The sequence below is a fragment of the Diadema antillarum genome, unplaced genomic scaffold (genome assembly GCF_040938485.1).
Source record: "Diadema antillarum isolate AM-2024a unplaced genomic scaffold, OU_Dant_1.0 scf00000187, whole genome shotgun sequence".
In the NCBI taxonomy this organism is placed as follows: Eukaryota; Metazoa; Echinodermata; class Echinoidea; order Diadematoida; family Diadematidae; genus Diadema; species Diadema antillarum.
This window is the reverse complement of record NW_027271076.1, coordinates 940,057-958,086: the sequence shown is the minus strand read 5'-3', so window position 1 is coordinate 958,086 and position 18,030 is coordinate 940,057. Positions and strand designations below refer to the sequence as shown.

At 39.8% G+C, this 18,030-nt stretch overlaps 1 protein-coding gene across 1 annotated transcript in view; it reads left to right on the top strand.

The window, feature by feature from the left end:
- LOC139723363 (uncharacterized) overlaps positions 1-18,030 on the top strand; it is a 63,348-nt gene that overhangs the window by 17,821 nt on the left and 27,497 nt on the right. Inside the window, exon 4 of the mRNA XM_071634620.1 lies at positions 13,943-14,169. Within this exon, the coding sequence (XP_071490721.1) occupies positions 14,092-14,169 (78 nt within the window). The 5' untranslated portion in view covers positions 13,943-14,091. The remainder of the gene's footprint in view (positions 1-13,942; positions 14,170-18,030) is intronic.

Sequence of the window (18,030 nt, the reverse complement as noted above, 5' to 3'; positions counted from 1 at the left end):
GAATTTTCTTGGGACCTGTCCCAGGCTTGCTGAATGAGGTTTAATATAAGGAGTAGAGTGGAACCTGAATTCGATAATTGTGATTTGTGCAGATCATGCTGATGCATGGCACCTTTTCGTCAACAGAATAATGTGGGGCGAGGCATGGACATGAGAGGGTGTTGGAATGAGGTGCTGTTCGGTAGTCACTTACGTACTACCAAGGTGTCCAACTTGCATGATTTGCAGTACAGATACATGAAGGAGGACATGTCGTTGACGCAGCATGATATACAAATGTATATTTTCCCCGCAAGCCTGATGCAACATTGTGTACTGTGGCAAAGTGGGAGTTTGTGGTGTGGCATCCTTGTCAGATTCACTGCAAGTTCATACACCCTTGTCAAAAATTATATAAAAGTCAAAGGTTGGTTGATTTTTACATACATACTGAACTTTGTATACCGGTACATCTCAACTGTACTGTAGATTCAAATGAAGAAGAGAAAAACAGCAACAGAATAATGACACTGATAGTACTTGTACATAGTAGATTTCTATACCTACATGTTCTGCTTGCACAGAAACCAATATCAACGTAGATGAGTCACACTCATACTCATAACCTCAAGGCCTGTGTTTGGGTCTGCTCTCCTTCTTGCTTCCCATTCTATTGGTACAGTGTAGTTGCAATAATGAAAATGATCTTGATAAGTGATTCCACAGTGCAAGATGAACTGTGAACCTCTTGAGTTCATGCATATATCTCATCTTGTGTCGCAATCATCACATAATCCGTACAGTCAGAGTCAACAGATTAGATGCCCACTTTATGCTGAAGATAATGTGTAACATGCATGATGTTGTTCATTTTTCTGCAAGTAAGGTTCTGTGCCGTCTTTATTCTTGCTACTTTTTTGTTTGTTTCATTTCCATCAGAGAAGATGGTTGGATAGCCCATGCATATTCAGCTGCAATAGCTGGTCTTCCATGGGGTCCAGTTGGATGTTAGGCGAGACCACTTCACAGGGTTAAACACCCTGCTCTTTGCGATGACTAATTAAGCGGGATCTTTTACGTGCGTGAGTTGTGACTTGCTCACACACGGGACCTCCATTTTTTGTCCTATCCGAGGGACAGAGCATTTTGCCTCTTACCAGAGGGGATGGTATGATTACGCGCAACATTGCTCAGTGGGACTCGGGGAATCGAACTGGGGTTCTTTCAATCTTGAGGCAGATGTGTTACCGACAGAGCTAACTCACCGCCCTACTTGAAAAACGCTCTTGATCACCGACATCCAAAGGTGTTTCCCTGGGCAGACTGTAGGAACATACAAATGTATGTTGTTCCAGAAGTCAAAAGCTAGTGATGCATTGTGGTTTAGGATATGCCCTCCAAATGGACCGCAAGAGATTAACATTTGCTAAGACAATTGCAACTTGAAGATACTCGGGGTACTTCGTTCTTTATACACACTGGCAGACTACTTTACAGTTTCGAGGGAGAGCAAGTTTATTATCGTACTGACTCATCTACACTTCAGCTGTCAGTATGGCAAGGATAAACTGCACGCATTCAATTTCACACAGGATCTGTAGTTTAGTTTCTGTGCGGAAAGTTTAAAAATGCCATCGGACCTGGTGGATTAGTTTTGCCTGGAACATTCGCCACAACTACTGTATACTTCATGTTATCCATAAAAATCATGTTTTATGTCGTCCAAAGCAGAATATCTTTATAAACACCACTCTACTTCCTTTTCTTTTTTTCTTTTGCCTTTTTCCCCCTCACAAATATAACATACTCCTTTAATCACACAAACATGGACAAAAGAAATCAAAGCAGGATTGTAACAGTTCCTTCAGGGTATGGTGTACTCATATTGTCACCATTTCTGAGAGGAGAACTCTTCTGTATTGAGGGGTCAATTTAGGGGTTATGGGAGGGGGGGGGGGGGGGGGATTGCCAACTCCTAAATCTACCAGTATGATGGTTTGCTGGTGTCTCTGTCCGGATTCCCCCCCCCCTCCCCCTCCCCCCCCCCCCCCCCCCCCCTCCCCCTCCCCTTCACCTCTACCCCCACATACACCCCATTACCCCCACCCTTTGAGCCCAAACAAGGGTTTTACCTTCAAACCTCATTAGGGGGCCATTCTAATGCTAGCTTCTCAATTTGATTGTTCTACATTCTGTGTGCTGCTGTTCAGGCAGAATAGGCAAATAACTGTCACATAGTGAAATGAGCATACAATATACCTATCTCTCTCTCTTCATTTATCTACCTACCTAAGATCGATCGATCGATCTATCTATCTATCTATCTATCTATCTATCTATCTATCTATCTATCTATCTATCTATCTTTCTATCTATTTACCTATCTATCTATTGGTCTATCTATTTTATCTGTCTTGTCTATTATCTTTACATCTAATATACACATGAATACACTAAAAACGTGTGTGTGCATTTAAACATCTTAATACATCGTAGTAGTGTATCACCTGAACTCTAAAAGGATTGTGGAAATAGTGTTTCATGTTGCAGAGAGATATTAAATGCACATGCACGATGTGCAGCTAGGTTAGTTCCACTGTACATACAATGTACATAAAGTTCATATTCACATGTTCATATCCAAGAGAGAATATCAACATCATTACATGCTTTGAACTGTAGATGTCTAGTGATTATACTCAGCACATACATGTTACCATGTGTTGTGGTGTATGGTAGTGCATGATGGGATATTGCGCAGTTAGGTGTGGTATAATGGGATGGGAGTGCTCTTGAAGTCTTTTTCCCCTTTTCCCCCCTCCCCCACCCCACCGTTTTGTAGGACATCCTTGTTCATGCGTGCAATTCATTTATGTGTGTAAATCATTCGTGTGCCCTTGTACGTGTGTGTGTGTGTGGTGCACACAAGATACAATGCACCTTCTTGGCTAGTGGTCAGTGCATGTGATACACACTGACAGAATGAATCCATTGACTGTGTACAAAGCCTCTGCAACAAAGCTTCTGTTTGGCCTGCAGGGCAACTGGCATAGACGGATGGCCATGACAATCCTTTCTAGGTGTACAGCAGGAGCACCAAAACAGTCCTTTAATACCAGTATTGTCCAAGACAGAAGTAGGTCAGAATAATCATCTACCAGTTATAGTGCAAAGGTAAAAATTTATTTGATGTGTGATCATAACGATGGGTTTGGATATGGCAGTCTTATAACAAGAGTGGAACAAAACAAGATAAGGAACACATACACATAATTAGGACCGGAAGGAAAGCAAGAAGTGGACAGCTAGGGAGAAAAGATGCATTTGGTGTGCATTCGCAAAATTTCTATCTCACACACACTCTCTCTCTCTCTTTAAGTCTCTGTGGTTCCTGGTATGTTACAGAAAGGCTTCTTCAGGATTTGGCAACAGATTCTTGTTTTCATCACTGTGATACAGTTGTAGTTACTGTAAAACATGATATATTCGCGAATTGGAGCCGACAGCCTTTTTCGCGGCATGAAATTTTCGCGAATTGCCACTGGCGTTCAATGCATGTAGTGTAAACAAAAACTTTCGCGTGCATTTTAATTTCGCGAATTTTGGCACTAGCGAAATTCGCGAAATTAAAATGCACACGAAAATTCCTTGTTTTACAGTAGTCAAGTGATGTACAGTTGTGCAGTGTATTCTACTCTGGAGTTTCTTACAACGTATCCGGTGAAGCTAACTGATGATATATAAACTGATATTTCTTTCTCATTTGAGCCTTTGGTTCAAGTGAGCTATTGCTTTGAGTTATTGTATGGCATCTGTCGTGCATCATCCATTGTGCGTCTTTCAATTTCTAGTTCATTCTTTAACACCCCTTGATGGATTTTCACAAAATTTGGTAGGTAGCACCCCTTGGATGATAGGATCTCACTTTTCTTTTTAAATGGGCACTATGCCACCCCCCCCCCCCTCCCCCCCCCAGGTGGGGGACCCAAATCCCCCAGCAGTCTTCTTCCCTTGAACCAAAAGTGATGGAGCTAAGTTAGTGTTATGAACTAGTAAATTGAAGTCTGTAGTTTCAAGTTTGTTCATAGTGAAAAATGGGGTTCCCCTTTGGCCCCTGTTTGGGGGGGGGGGGGGTGAATTGGGGTCCAAATTTTACATTTGCATCTTCTTTAACCCATTGAGGATGGACTGATTTTGCTACAACACATATTTCCCATAGACACCTGCTGGAGTATACACTTGGGACTCGTCCTCAATGGGTTAAAGTGCATGGTCAAATTTTCACCATTGCTGAAGACTGGCTGATAGACCCACTTGTGCACATGGGCATGAATGGGCATCATTCCCCAAGTTTTCAGGTCTTTCACAAGCACTTTTTTTTGGGGGGGGGAACAAAGCCCCATGGAATCTGAAAGTCTCCTCTAGAACTGGAAGGGATACGCTACAGTGTCAGTTAATGCTATAAGTAGATTGGCGACTGTATAGGCCTATAGTTTCATGTTTGTTCATGGTAGATCTTGAGGTAGGCTGGGGGGGGGGTGGGCAAATGAGAGTCCAATTTTTACATTTTCATCTTCTCAAAAGCACATGGGCAAAGTTAATTGTCGCTAAAATTAGGAGGCAGTATTGCTAGGGTAATAAAATATAAGTATTTGTTCTAATTAATAAGCACTATTCTCCCAACCCTTTGGAATTCCCAAAGAATCCCCAAACCCCTAAATTTGAGAATCTCAAAGATAAAGAAACAACAACAACAACAAACAGACTTCTGTAAAACCAGAATACTCTGAGTAAATGCATATTTATTGTAGTGAGTGTACTTTTAAGGTTGTTTATGGCAGATCCAGGGTTGTTGGGGCCAGATTTCTCGTTATGATCTTCTGTTTTAAAATGCATGGAGGTCAGACTATCTACAGACTTGGCAGGTATTGTGCCAGCACATTTTAATCAAAATCCTTCGGGAGACCCTGCCAATCCAGGTAAGAGCATTAGGGAGACCTCAAAGAGGCATCAAGATATATCACAGGTGTTCTACCTCTACTCCCTCTGGTGTAGTGCACAGGGTTCCAGTCTCTCCGGGAGAATATTATCCGCTTGAGTCCTGCCCTGTGCACTCATCCTTGGATATAAAGGCGTTTCCCCCCACACTGTGTCCTGGCCCTTCTCGACTTGGGTGTTAATGATGATTGATACTGAACAGTGCTGGTGTGATGACAATGGCAGGGCCTCCCCCCCCCCCCCCCCCCCCCCCCCCCCCACCCCCCCATGAAGGAGTAGGAGCAATACTTAAAATGTCCGAAACCGGAAATCACCAGGAGTCCCACTTTGGATTTTATCCATCAGACAAGATGTTTTAAACCCACTCCATCACCTCCTTGACCAAGGTGTCTTGGGGTGCATTCAAGCGCTTTCCTGAAGTGAACCGAACCCTACTGAACCCGTGCCAGAGGAGTGCTTGAACACTCCTAAAGTGTACTGTACCGCACTGAACTGAGCCAAAAGTGTAACACTTCCCGATATGCTCCAAAAGGGTATCAAAAGCATACCAATAGTTTGCATTAGTGAAGAATGCGCGTAACATGCACATACACGTGCACATCATAATGCAAAGAGTTCGTTCTCTTTGTTCAGGACATCGATCTGTATTTTATAAGCTCACCAGGTGAATGACCTTGCTACAAAAATGTGTGACCCCTCTGAAGATAACTCATGAGGTATGCTTTCTCGACAGAGTGCTGGAATGCTCCGAATTTAGCACAGCACGCTACGGTTCACTTTGGTTTGCTTTTGAGGGCTCGAATGCATCCTTGCAGTGCGTCCCTGGCAGAGTTGGTACTGTGATAATGGTGGGGCCCTCTGGAATAGTAGGGCTCCTGTACTCCGAAAGAGGCTACCCTAGGGGACTTGAGACCTTTAGGACCATTGGGTATGTACATATAAGTTTTTAGTTTGCTTTTTTTTTGGTAAAGATATTTTTCTTAAGAAAGAAACAAAATCTGGTCATACCTAAGCTCTAAATTTACTACCACATTGACAAACAAAAATGGTGCATTTAATTTTTTTTTTTCCACAGAGAAGCAATTGATACAAACTGATGTGTTATAGAGAAGACTGCTAGCTGATTCTCATATGCATGTGACAGCTGAGCACTTCCACTTTTATTCCACACAAATGAAAAGTTGAAGGAGAGTAGAAATGTCTTTAAAATCAGACAGAAGAAATTTAGGAAATTTTTAGTGACACTGGGTACAATAAGGCCTACGTGTGCCAAATTAGACATGGCGAGACATCATTGCCTGTTCACTGTCCCTTTGCACCACATAAACATTATAAAATCATTCTTGTAGTCAATAATTCAGCAAATGCAACCCCTACCCTCTGTGAAGATGGCATATGGCTATAATATCAGCAATATCAGACAGGAGATATGGGGGGTTGTCATGGCTGAGTTGGTTAAGACCACACGGATAACGCCTTGCACAGGGGCGGGTCCAGGAATTCCATGGGGGGGGGGGGGGATATTTCTGGTGCCACTTTTGGGTTTAATCAGCTGACAAGCAAGCAAGCAAGCAAAAAAGGAGAAAAAAAAAAGGCTCCCCTGTGCAATTTTCTTTCCGTTTCTTGTACTACTTCCGGGTTTCATCGGCTGACAAGCAAAAAAAAAAAAAGGCTTTCATTTTTTTTTGGTTTTTTGTTATTTCTTTTATTAAAAAATAAGGGGGCTTTGCCCCCCAGATCCGCCACTGTTGCACTTCCAAAAGCATATGAGGTTCAAGGCCCAAGTCCATCAATAGTGGCCTTTGACAAGGCACTTTATCCCTTTTGCCAAGTCTTTCAGAGGAGCCCTATGGAGGAGAGCTACATCTGTATACCCTGTGCAATAACATTCAGGATCAAAGGAGGCAGATTACAGCGAAGAAAAGAGCCTGTGTAAGGATATACAACAATTTGAAGTGAAGGGAAGGATAGGCCTACAAGTTGCACTATATTCTTCTTGAACTTGTGACGAAACAGGAAAATGATTGTAGGGTCTAGTGAAGATTTGTGTGAAAGCATGAAGACACAATGGAAATTCTGCAAAATCTGACCCAAATATTGGATTCTTTTTCAAAATCTTTTTTCATTTTTGATATTCGCCATAAAAGGTACAACGTACAAATGTATTCTTTTATTTTGATATGAGGACACTGCATCTCCCTCTAAAGGCACAACAATACTCGGTCAAAATCCAGAATTTATAATCATATTTATTTGGATGGTGACCATTGCGAGATTATCCTGTTTGTTATAAATCACAGTTTTATTCATTCTGTACTACATACCGGGTACGATGTTTTCATTGTATTTGGTTGTATGGACCCAGCAAACACATAACGTTTTCAGAACGTTTCCTTTTCTTTTTCTTCTTTTTTTCCCTCGTACAAAATGGATGTACATATAACATCAAGGTTGGGACTTAAAATTCATAGCAAAGCACAGGTTTTGTAGAAAAGGTTTTAAAAACGTCAATGGATGTTACAAAACATTCTTATTACGTCTGCTACGTCTTTGTCATTCGTAAACGTTCACAAAATGTTTTTATTAGGTCTGTTACGTCAACTTCGTTTATAATGTACGTTTAAAAAGCATTTTTATATGGTCTACTACGTCTTTGTCATTGGTTTCTTTATCATGAATATTCATGCCTATTTATGAATATTCAAATAAGGAAATCTAACATTTGAAAACGAGTGGAAATAGATAAAAGACATTGAAATCTACAGTGTTTTTGCTGGTTTCAAACTTTCTGCCTTAAAAAATGTACCTACGTTATTGTTCAGTTATTCACAATTTCAAATTGTGTTATGAAGAGATATTTTCATATATGTTAGTAGGCCTAATTAAGGTATGTGTGATTTAATTTTAGTAACCATGTCTTCATGCATTACAACATTTTTGCTGGTATGAAGAATGTGATACAAATACTTCAACTGGGAAAAGGGTGTAGTAGGTATAGGTGTTAGGACATTAGGAACAGATTGGGATATAGGAGTATATAGGATAAGGGTACATGTATGTTGTGCCTGTATAATCTTATAACTATACTTTTTTTGATGCCCATAATAAAAGTAAAGAGACGTTCTTAAAAGGTTTTTCCTGGTAATAGATGGATATGAAAGGTTTTCTAAACGTTCTGAAAGGGTCATAAGACATTTTTAGACATTCTTAAAATGTCTTTTTGAACGTAGATGGTTTTCAAGGGTTTTCTGGACATCCACAGAATGTTTTGAATATAAAGGGTTTTCTGACGTCAGTTATGTCCAAAAGTTTTTCTGAAGGTCCTTAAATATTCTGAAAGGTTTTTTGTTGGTTTTTTAAACATTTAAGAAACGTTTTTATAACATCAATTTGAAACGTTTTAAATAGGTTGAAAACCTTCCACAAAAATGCGTTCTGAAAACTTTTTGACAAAATGTCCAAATAACGAACTGGGTTTCAGGAATGTTCAGAAAACGTCCAAATATTACACGTAGCTGGGGATTGATTCTGTCAAACCAACATTTTCAGTCGCAAAATGCTTCTTATTCACTAGCTGCCATGAAGACACTGATACCTACACATGTATTGTGGTATAAAGTAAGAATTTGGGAAGAAAAACATTTTTCCATGTTAGCTATTCTGTAGCATTCTGTGCGAGATAACCTTTTGGAAAGCCATGGACAAATTTAATTCAATCGATTTTAGGACCAGCAGCTATAGAACTCATGGTAAATGTAGATCAGAGTGAGCACCATCCCTTTTTTTTCCCACAGCCTTCTTTTGGAGCACATCTTGATGGCAGAATTACTTTGGAAAGAGCAATAGTGTTGGTGCGAGTGATGCCCCCCTCCCCCCCCCCCCCCCCCCCAGCATTTTATCTCTGACTAGCCAGCTAGTCAATGCATATTTGCCGGAATAACTACACAAATGCTGATAATATCATTGCAAGCCCCAACCCAATGTTTTTCTACCTCTTGCCCTCCCATTCTGTGCTAGATGTCAACATCCAAATCTTGAAGTTTACAAACTCAACATTCTGGAGTCTTATCTCTCAAATTCATGTGTGATTATTTTCAAAACCGCATTTTTAGTTTAGGATCTACCCATCCTTTCAAATAATAGCACATTGTATTATCAGACCTATCTGCAGTCCATCACATCCAACGAATAAAAAGACAACTGGTGCAAGGAACTGGGAAGGTGTGAGCCTAGCAGATTCTACTCGCTTTCCCGTAATAAATTCGTCAGGAACGAGAGAGACAGAGAAAAGATATGTCGACGGGTCCGAGCGTTGTGCAGTGTCGTCAAAAAGGAGGCAGAAAATCGCGAACGGGATCTCTGCTGTCAAAATACTCGACGATATCCCGCGGTATATTTATCACGTGGTCAATGTAGAGATTGTACATAACATAAGTGTGTGTGTACGTAAAGAGTGACGGACCGAACACAGAACGGAGATTGCTGGGTGTGCGGCTTCTGACGAAATTTATGTGGTTTTGACAGCAAGAATTGCCCCACCTTCAGGAGTTTCGGTCAGAGTAAGTAAAGTAGAATGTAATAGAAGTAGTGATAAGTATATCGGTGGTCAAATTAATGTTGCTCGAGCCTCGAAATTTGCAGGAAAGGCGAAATTTATCGTTCTCTTTACATCTGACCCGGATCTTCTTCGCTGATAGCGCACGAAATTTAGCGATGTTTGTCGCGTATACCTCTATCTTTGCGGCGATTTTGAGGTCGAGTCGCGTGTTTTATTCGTTAGATTGTCTCCTTTTTGTATTAAGTCGATATCAATATCGATATTTTATACCAAAGCAGTATTTTAATTTGGGAAAGATAACATAAATTTGGATTTTGGTTCCTTTCAGATGCTCGCTCGTGTTCCTCGCGAAAGGTGGAGTCGATTGTAGTTCGATCAAGGTAACCTCGCTACCCATTGCATTGCATGCACTAAACACACTGCTTCGAGTGTGTGTATGGTGGCACATCATGTGCGTGTGTGTGTGTGTAAGTAAGTGTCCGAGTGTGTCCCATGCTCTGTAAATACACAACCAACCACATACACACACACACGGCCGGATACACACTGAGCGACGACACACCACGAGCGAGCACTGTACATGTACCGCTCGTCCAACTACAGCCAGGCCGTCACTGTCGGCTTGACAATACGTGCGTGTTCGGTATGGAACATGGGGCGCAAAGCTCGGTGAAGTGAGCTGTCGGTAGCGGCAAATATTCACCAGAATATCGGCCCCAATGTGACCTAAATAATCTTGATAATGTTGGTCATGCGAACCGCAGACATTTAATATGAAACATCATTCACACGACAGCCTCATACCTACAGTCGATTTTGAGGGATGTCAAGAAATGTATCGCCTGAGAGTTCGAGCTACGCTGCAATGAGGGGCGGAATAAAAATGGCGAGCGCAAAACGAATTTGCTCGCGTCCTACTCGGCTTTGTGCGACAACATAGCTCAAAGCATTTGGCATGTTCCTGCTTGTTCGTTCAATCTACAAGCTTCCCTCTCTATTTGCAGGGCTATACAATCGCCTCTCATCTGTAGTTTATTTTGTTAGGAGTGCAAATAGTTGAGTTTACAACTGAATGAGTTTGATGGGGATGTGGAAACTGTTTCTTCGAGATTTGATCATTTTCAGACATTGAGTTGGCATGGCTTCATTCAGTCATTGCCATGAAGTAATGTGAGTGGCACCTCGGCTATTGATACAAATCCCTTTTCATGTTTGTCTTGTTGATGCTCTGGACTGCACATCGTGCATGTCAGCAGTGATTAGACCTCTTTTCGTAATAAAAAATTTGTAAATGATTGTTGCATTTCAGTTACCGGAACAGGCCTTTCTCCGAATGCAAAGGACTGCTGTGCTGCTGCCATTGTGAATGAGATCACTGGTTCATTGGGCCTGCCTCCCTGATTTGATTCCACCGTACTGCTGAGTTATTTCTGGTTGTCTCTGCCTATAGCATTATTACTCTGATACCGGTACTCTTTCCCTGGTGCTCTCGTGTTAGACCTACAATATGAATAGCAGGTACATTTTGTAGTTTGATGCTGAATCACCATACATAGTCTGGCAAACTTGATCCTGTCAGAGCCATAAGACATTCAGAGCTGAAACAGGAACTTAGAACAAATGGAAGTTTTGAAATAAATAAGATACCATTCAGCATCCAGTGTAGCATGAGTTGCCAGTGGTGCTGGATGTTACTGCCTGAGACTCTATGATCTGTTCCAAGTACATTGTTTGTACTCATTCCATCCTGTCTCGCCTGGATGTTATATACAAACATACCCCACATCAAACATAAATCGTCTACCCTGGTACTGGTGTGCCCAGTAAAACTTCTCCATATGTCCCTGTCATTATCACTTTGGAAGGGTATTTTATAAATGTGTTATTTATTTTCTTCATGACTATTGCTTAGTTTTTGTTATTCTTTGATTGTGTTCCTTGCTCACCAAACACAGAATATTAATTGCATGTTATATCAATGACTTTTTTTTTTTTTTTTGTTTAAATTTCAGTACCAGGTACAAGTAATTGCAATTGGAAAGAATGGTACAAATTGTATAAACAGCATCTTTTACATCGGACAAATATTGTGCTTCCCCTTGTAAGAAGATTTTTTTTTTTTTTTTTTTTTTTGGGGGGGGGGGGGGTGTGGGGACTGGGTAGAAGGGAAAGTTGAGGCAAAGGGGGTTCTGTTTTTTTATGATACTGTAAAAGTGGTTTCTTTCGCGTACAGAAACTTTTGCGGTTTCCGTTGGTGCCGACTTTTTCGCGTGTGTTTAAATTCGCAGTCAGTAATGATAGCATTGTAACAACCGACGAATTCAAAACATTTTTGTGTGATGTTAAATTCGCGGTTCAACCTCAAAGCGCGAAAAGCGCGAAAATAAAACCACCGCGAAAGAAACCACTTTTACAGTATTCATTAGGCTTCTACTGGGATTACAAAAAAATAAGAATGAAATAAAAGTGTAGGGTACAAAGCCATTTCAAACCACAGCACTATACATTGAGACAGCTACCACAGTTTTTTTTGTGTTGTTACAATTTGTATTAAGCTGTTTTTTTTATTTTTTATTTTTTTTTATTTTACAGCCGCCAGAAAGGATCTAAGAATTAATGCAGCTGCCACTTTTCATACTTTTCATGTTGAGATTCAGAGTAAATAATTATGTTGTTGATGCTGTTTGGCAATGGAGGATTTTTTTTTTCAATTATCATTTTTATGGAAGAGTAATATTTTGTTTCGTACTGTTTTTTCTATATTATGATTTCCATCTCTTGACTGTAGCTTCTTTGAGTCAAAGACTCAAAACTGTTTTTACAAAGTGGATCAGTGTAAAAGTGTTTTCTACACTTGAAACTCTGTTAATTCACACTTTTGTATGCCTTTATTCAGCTTTGAAAAATTATCATTCAGTGTAATTCTTTGCTTATTATCAGTAAGATTAAACATTGTTCTCCTTTGGACCCTGGTCCCAAGCAATCTTTCTTTTCTTTCTGTTTTTATCAAGGAGCTTGAAGCTCCTTGGTTTTTATGAAGTGACGACAGTGGAACATGAGTAGGATCGCTTCATTCAGCTGAAGTTCTTGTAACTTTGTAGTAACTGCCTTCAGGCAAACTTCTTCAACAAACAATTGTGACCAAACATTCTCTATCTTGGAATACAACTAGTCACTGTTCTGTTTATACTGCTGAATGGTTTTGTTTGATAGTGTACATGAAATGCAGGCATATATTCTAATTACATACGGTACATCTTACTGCACCATGTAATAGGATGGCAAAAGTTCTCTATATGTTCACGAATGCAAGGTTTTGAAAGGGGCTAAACTGGAGGTCTTCAATTTGATATGTGTTTAGTGCTTACAGTTAGATTGAAAGAAAATGTCACAAGTTCCAGTGGGTTATGATACAGTAGTTGTATCATGTCGTCTATGATATCTCATAATTGAAATATTTGAAATATTTATTCCAGTCCCCATCATAATGCTGTGATTTTCATTAAAAAACAAAGAAAGAATTGACAGTGTATCATCTCTCTCATTTGTTTTCCCCAGTGGTTGATAGCAAGAAATCTGTCATTAAGATGAAACTGATCGAGCGTTTTGTCAGTCTTGTGAAGCAACCCCTCCTGTTCTGACGCAAGCCAGATTAAATACCAAAACTTGATAAAGAAACAATGTTTAAAGAATCGTCGTATAGCTGACAGACCTTTCAGATGCATTTAATCTTGACCATTTTGGAAAACGTTGTATACAGTAGATGCAGAGTTTCCCACTGCACATGTTATGGTCATGACGTTGCCGCTAGTGAGAGGAATAGGGTCACCTTTTGCGTGCGCTCACATTAAACCCCGCCCAATTATAAATGCTGTTCTATGGTTGCCATACATTCAGATGCATATGGACATGATAGAATGCTGATTCATTATCAAGTTCTAGTTCAAAAAAGTGTTCTGAATGTGGTTTCGTTATACGTCATTTCATCATTCAAATTTTGTACGTCATTTCGTTATGTAATACATTGTATGTCGTTTCGTTATACATGTACTTGTACAGTACGTCATTTTGTTAGCATTCAGACGTATTCATTGTATAGCTATAAGGCCTAACTTTTTGGTATAGCTACTATACCATTTACGTGTAATTTTTCTTTTGTTTTGTTTTCGCGTCTGAACACCCTGAATAATAGCACCTGAAGTGGGCAATGAAGTCTTTGTTAGTTAGCATGTGATGTTGAATTTGATGTTGAATCTGGTGTTGATAGTCTGCAACCAGATTCATTTGAACACTGAACTCCCATAAAGGTGCTTTAATGCTGTGTCAATGTAATGATGAAGGTGCTGTAAGCTTGAGGTCAAAAGGTCAACAGGTTAAGCATATGTTCAACATTATCTCCCAATTTAGGTTGATCAAACCCCCGAATAACGGGTGCTCTTGGCTGGCCTTTCAGTATTACCATATCTAATGGCCCGGAACTCCCTTCTCGGTGACTTCTCCCTCTGTGCTTGTTGACGCCGCTGAACCTGCAAGGAAAAGACTTGGTGTGGCCCAGCATGGAACCCTTCAGGATCATCCCCACCAGACGGCGGCTGAGGAGCAGCAAAAGAGTGCAGGAGGCCAGTGAAAAGAAGGTGAGGATATGTGTGGAAAGGTCAAGGGGTCGTAGTTCAAAGTCCATTGTAATTTGATCTCACAGTTTACCATTTTCAGCCTTTTCTTCAGCAGCTGGCTGTACTGTGGCTGTGTACGTACAATTGTATGTAAGTGCTCCTTTCTTTGGTGCGTATGATGCATGCCTTAAAGGGATCGTACAGTTTTGGTTGAGACCTAATTTCGGGTTTCTAACATTTTTTAGTGAAATAATGAGAAACTTGTATGAAATATGAAAGAGCATGTAATTCTATGAGGAATTCAACATTTATTTGATGAAAATCGGTTTCGAAATGGCTGAGATATCCGAAAAAAGCGTGATTCAATAAAGTGTGGGACCCAAATTTTATTGTGATCGCTTTGTTTTTTAACTTTGTTTTTTAATGATTCAGCCATTCCAAACCCGATTTTCATTAAATGTGACCCTGCACCTCAAAGCAAACAAAAAGTCGCCAAACATGAATTTTTAGTTAAGACCATATTCTGAAAGAGCAGACTTAAAGCTTTAAAATGATGTATAACTCAAATCAAATGGACTCTCCTAACCTATCTAAATATTGGAAAGAAAGTACAAACTCAGGAAAAGTGTGAGCAGAGAAAAGAGGCTCTGAAGTACAGTGTCTATTCAAGCGCTTAATCTTTACCAAACCGTGCTGGCTGTGCGATGAATGGGACAAAAAACAGGAAGTAAACCACCAGAGTAACAACAATGAAGGGATTATTAGATTAAACTGAAATTAAGCATGCCTCATTAACACATTCTGTCCATAATTCATGCCAACTTTCAAAGCAGCAGCATTATCCTTTCAAAAGTTATTAGTGTTGAAAGTGAAGAGCGTGGACAAGGTTTTTTAGAAATGAAAAAGGGGTTCTAAAGACACACCTAATCACACTATGCTACCAAAAATGTGCAAGATAAACTGCTAAAAAAACACACTTTCCTGCCCGTTTTATGATACCAAATTTTAGCATAATGTAAAAGAAGATCCGCTTTTTCAGAAAATATGAAAAAGTCAAGTTCGGCTAGGTTGACCCATTTCACTTATTTTCAGTCCTCACGCAAAATCAGTGTGTGCGACTTTATGTTCGTTTTGAGGTGCACGGTCACAAATAAACTTTGAATTCCTCTTAAAATGGTATGTTGAGCTGCACTATATCATAAACTTGTGTTTTCTTGGTATCTCGCAAAAAGTTAAAAGCCCAATTCTCATCTCCACCAATACTGTACCATCCCTTTAAAGGGGCATAGTCCCGGTAGTGTAGAGGGCGCTGTTGATGATACTGCCGATCACCGTTAACTTTGATACGAAGACTACCCAAGTTGAGCTGTCATCAAGAGTAAAGTGCGTAGGTGTTGCTAAGTAACGTTGCCTTTGTTGTCTTCTCTGCGCATCGCGCAGTCTGTAGTAATGCCAGGATGCGTGCGTGCTTCTCATTATGACATCACATAAGAGGTTTGCTAAAGCTGTGAAAGTAGGGATCCAATTTGTCATTGCGTTGATGTTGTGTTCAAAGTATTATACAGTGCACCTCCTATATGTACTTAATTGTTGACATGCTCAATTGAGTTTCACAAAGCTGATGAAGATTCACCATTATTCCTAAGCACTCGTAATATGTCATCTGTGATCATGTATGTACAATTGTACATGTAGGCTCTTACTGTCGCCCACTGATAATAACTTCAGTTTAGGAATGTAAATAATAGTTTGGTAGGAAAGATGGAAAATCTATTTTGATGAAAAACAGCTCTGGGTGAGAGGTCAGAGATAAAGGTATGATTTAATTTTATCCATTGTGTTTGCTGAAAAAAATCCAGGAGGGCTGTAATGTGGTGTGATGGATCTATTGTAATAATATGAGAAATCTTCCCAATGTTATGCTGGATGGTTGCAGGTCAATCCTCTGAGTTGTAGTGACCCAGTCCGTACCATGTCTTTTACATATTATGCAACTGTATGCAGTATATGCAACGAAAGGCCATACATGTACTTTTGTTGGACTGTAGTACTTTTGCAACAGCAGATGAAGTTGTCCCGTATGATAACACCCTGCAGTTGAATTTTTGTAGGGTTTTTGTTTTGCTTTGTTTTTGTCTTGCCCGTGTAGCGGAAGGTAGACATACAGTTGTAGGTGTCACTTTTCCGTTGTCATCGTTTGCGTCGTCAACAATTTGGTGTAATCTCTCTAACTTTTCACAGCTTTGAGCTATGTGTATGACCACCAAACTCACGCCCCAGGTACATTTATAACCTAAAAATACTGGTCAGGTGAGAATACAAAATGGATTATGGATGCAGTCCGACAAGGTCAAAGATCAACACAGGTCAATGAACTTACACAAGCACTTTATACTCACCTAACAGTATCGTGTACTCTCAATAAATTTCCACAGATTTGAACTATGACCACCAAACTCACACGACAGGTACATTTAAACTAAGATGCCGGTCAAGTTCGAATTATGGTGAATTCTGACATGGTTGAAGGTCATAATGTCAATGAACTTTCCCAAATTTAAGCACTGTGCTCGCAGTATTGTGTATTCTCTGTATGGATTTCCACAGATTTGAGCTATGACCACCAAACTCACACCACACTGACAGGTACATATTGTACATAACCTAAAGATGCTAGTCAAGTTCGAATATGGATGCAGTCTGACAAGGTCAAATGGTCATTGAACTTTACCTGATAAGCGCTGTTCACATCATGCAGTATTTTTGTGTACTCCCAATAACTTTCCTCAGCTTTCAGCTGTGACCACTGAACTCACAGCAATAATGAACAGATGCCAGTCAAGTTCAAGTATGGATGAGGTCCGACAAGGTCAAAGGTCAAAAGATCTATGAACTTACAATGTACCATACATATTGAAAAACACCATAATCACAAATTGCGATATGCCGGCATCGCTTGGTGTATTCCTTGTTTTTTTTTGTTTTTTTGACTGTATCATACAATCTTGGTCATTTTAATGCCTTCAAAGACTGGATATTAATGAACAGATGTAAAGTATGATGTATAATGTCTTCAGGGGTATTAAATTAGAATGGATTTTCTGGAACAAATTAGTAGGACCTCAATAACCAAATTTACTTGTAATGGTAAAGATGGACATTTTTGTGGTACTGTAGCCATGTCATGATCATTAATGTACAATTGTAACACCAGGACTGCTATTTTCAAGGTGCCTTAAATAACATTAATAAGAGTACAATACTTCGATTAGACTATGTCAACATTTCCAAATTAGGAAACATCCTAGTGTGCTTTCAAACCTAATTTGACAAACATTTTTCCCATTTTCTCACAAGGAAAGTTGTTTTTAAAACAACTTTCTCTTTCAACTGGAGGTGTACTGTAAAACGAGAAATGTTCGCGTGCATTTTAATTTGCGAATTTCGCGAGCGCCAAGATTCGCGAAATTAAAATGCACGCGAAATTTCTTATCTGCACTATATGCATCGAACGCAAGAGGCAATTCGCGAAAATTTCTTGCCACGAAAAAGGCCGTCGGCTCCAATTCGCGAAAATTTTGTGTCGCGAATATATCATGTTTTGCAGTAGATAAACAGTTATGATTTCACTGGTTGCAACTTTTCATGTCTTATAACTTCCAAGCAGTCAGCCTCGCATAAGTTGACCTTGCTCAAGTTAAAAATCTGGATATTTGTAAAAAAAAAACCCCAACAAAACCCAACCTCTGATGGTTATAAATCTGTATTGATTTTGTTGTGTAAGTCAAAATTCACATACATGTACATAAGTCAAAGGATTTGTATCCATCCCTTTGGATTAAACTTGGGTGAGGTTGACTGTACACAAAGGTTGGTAATATT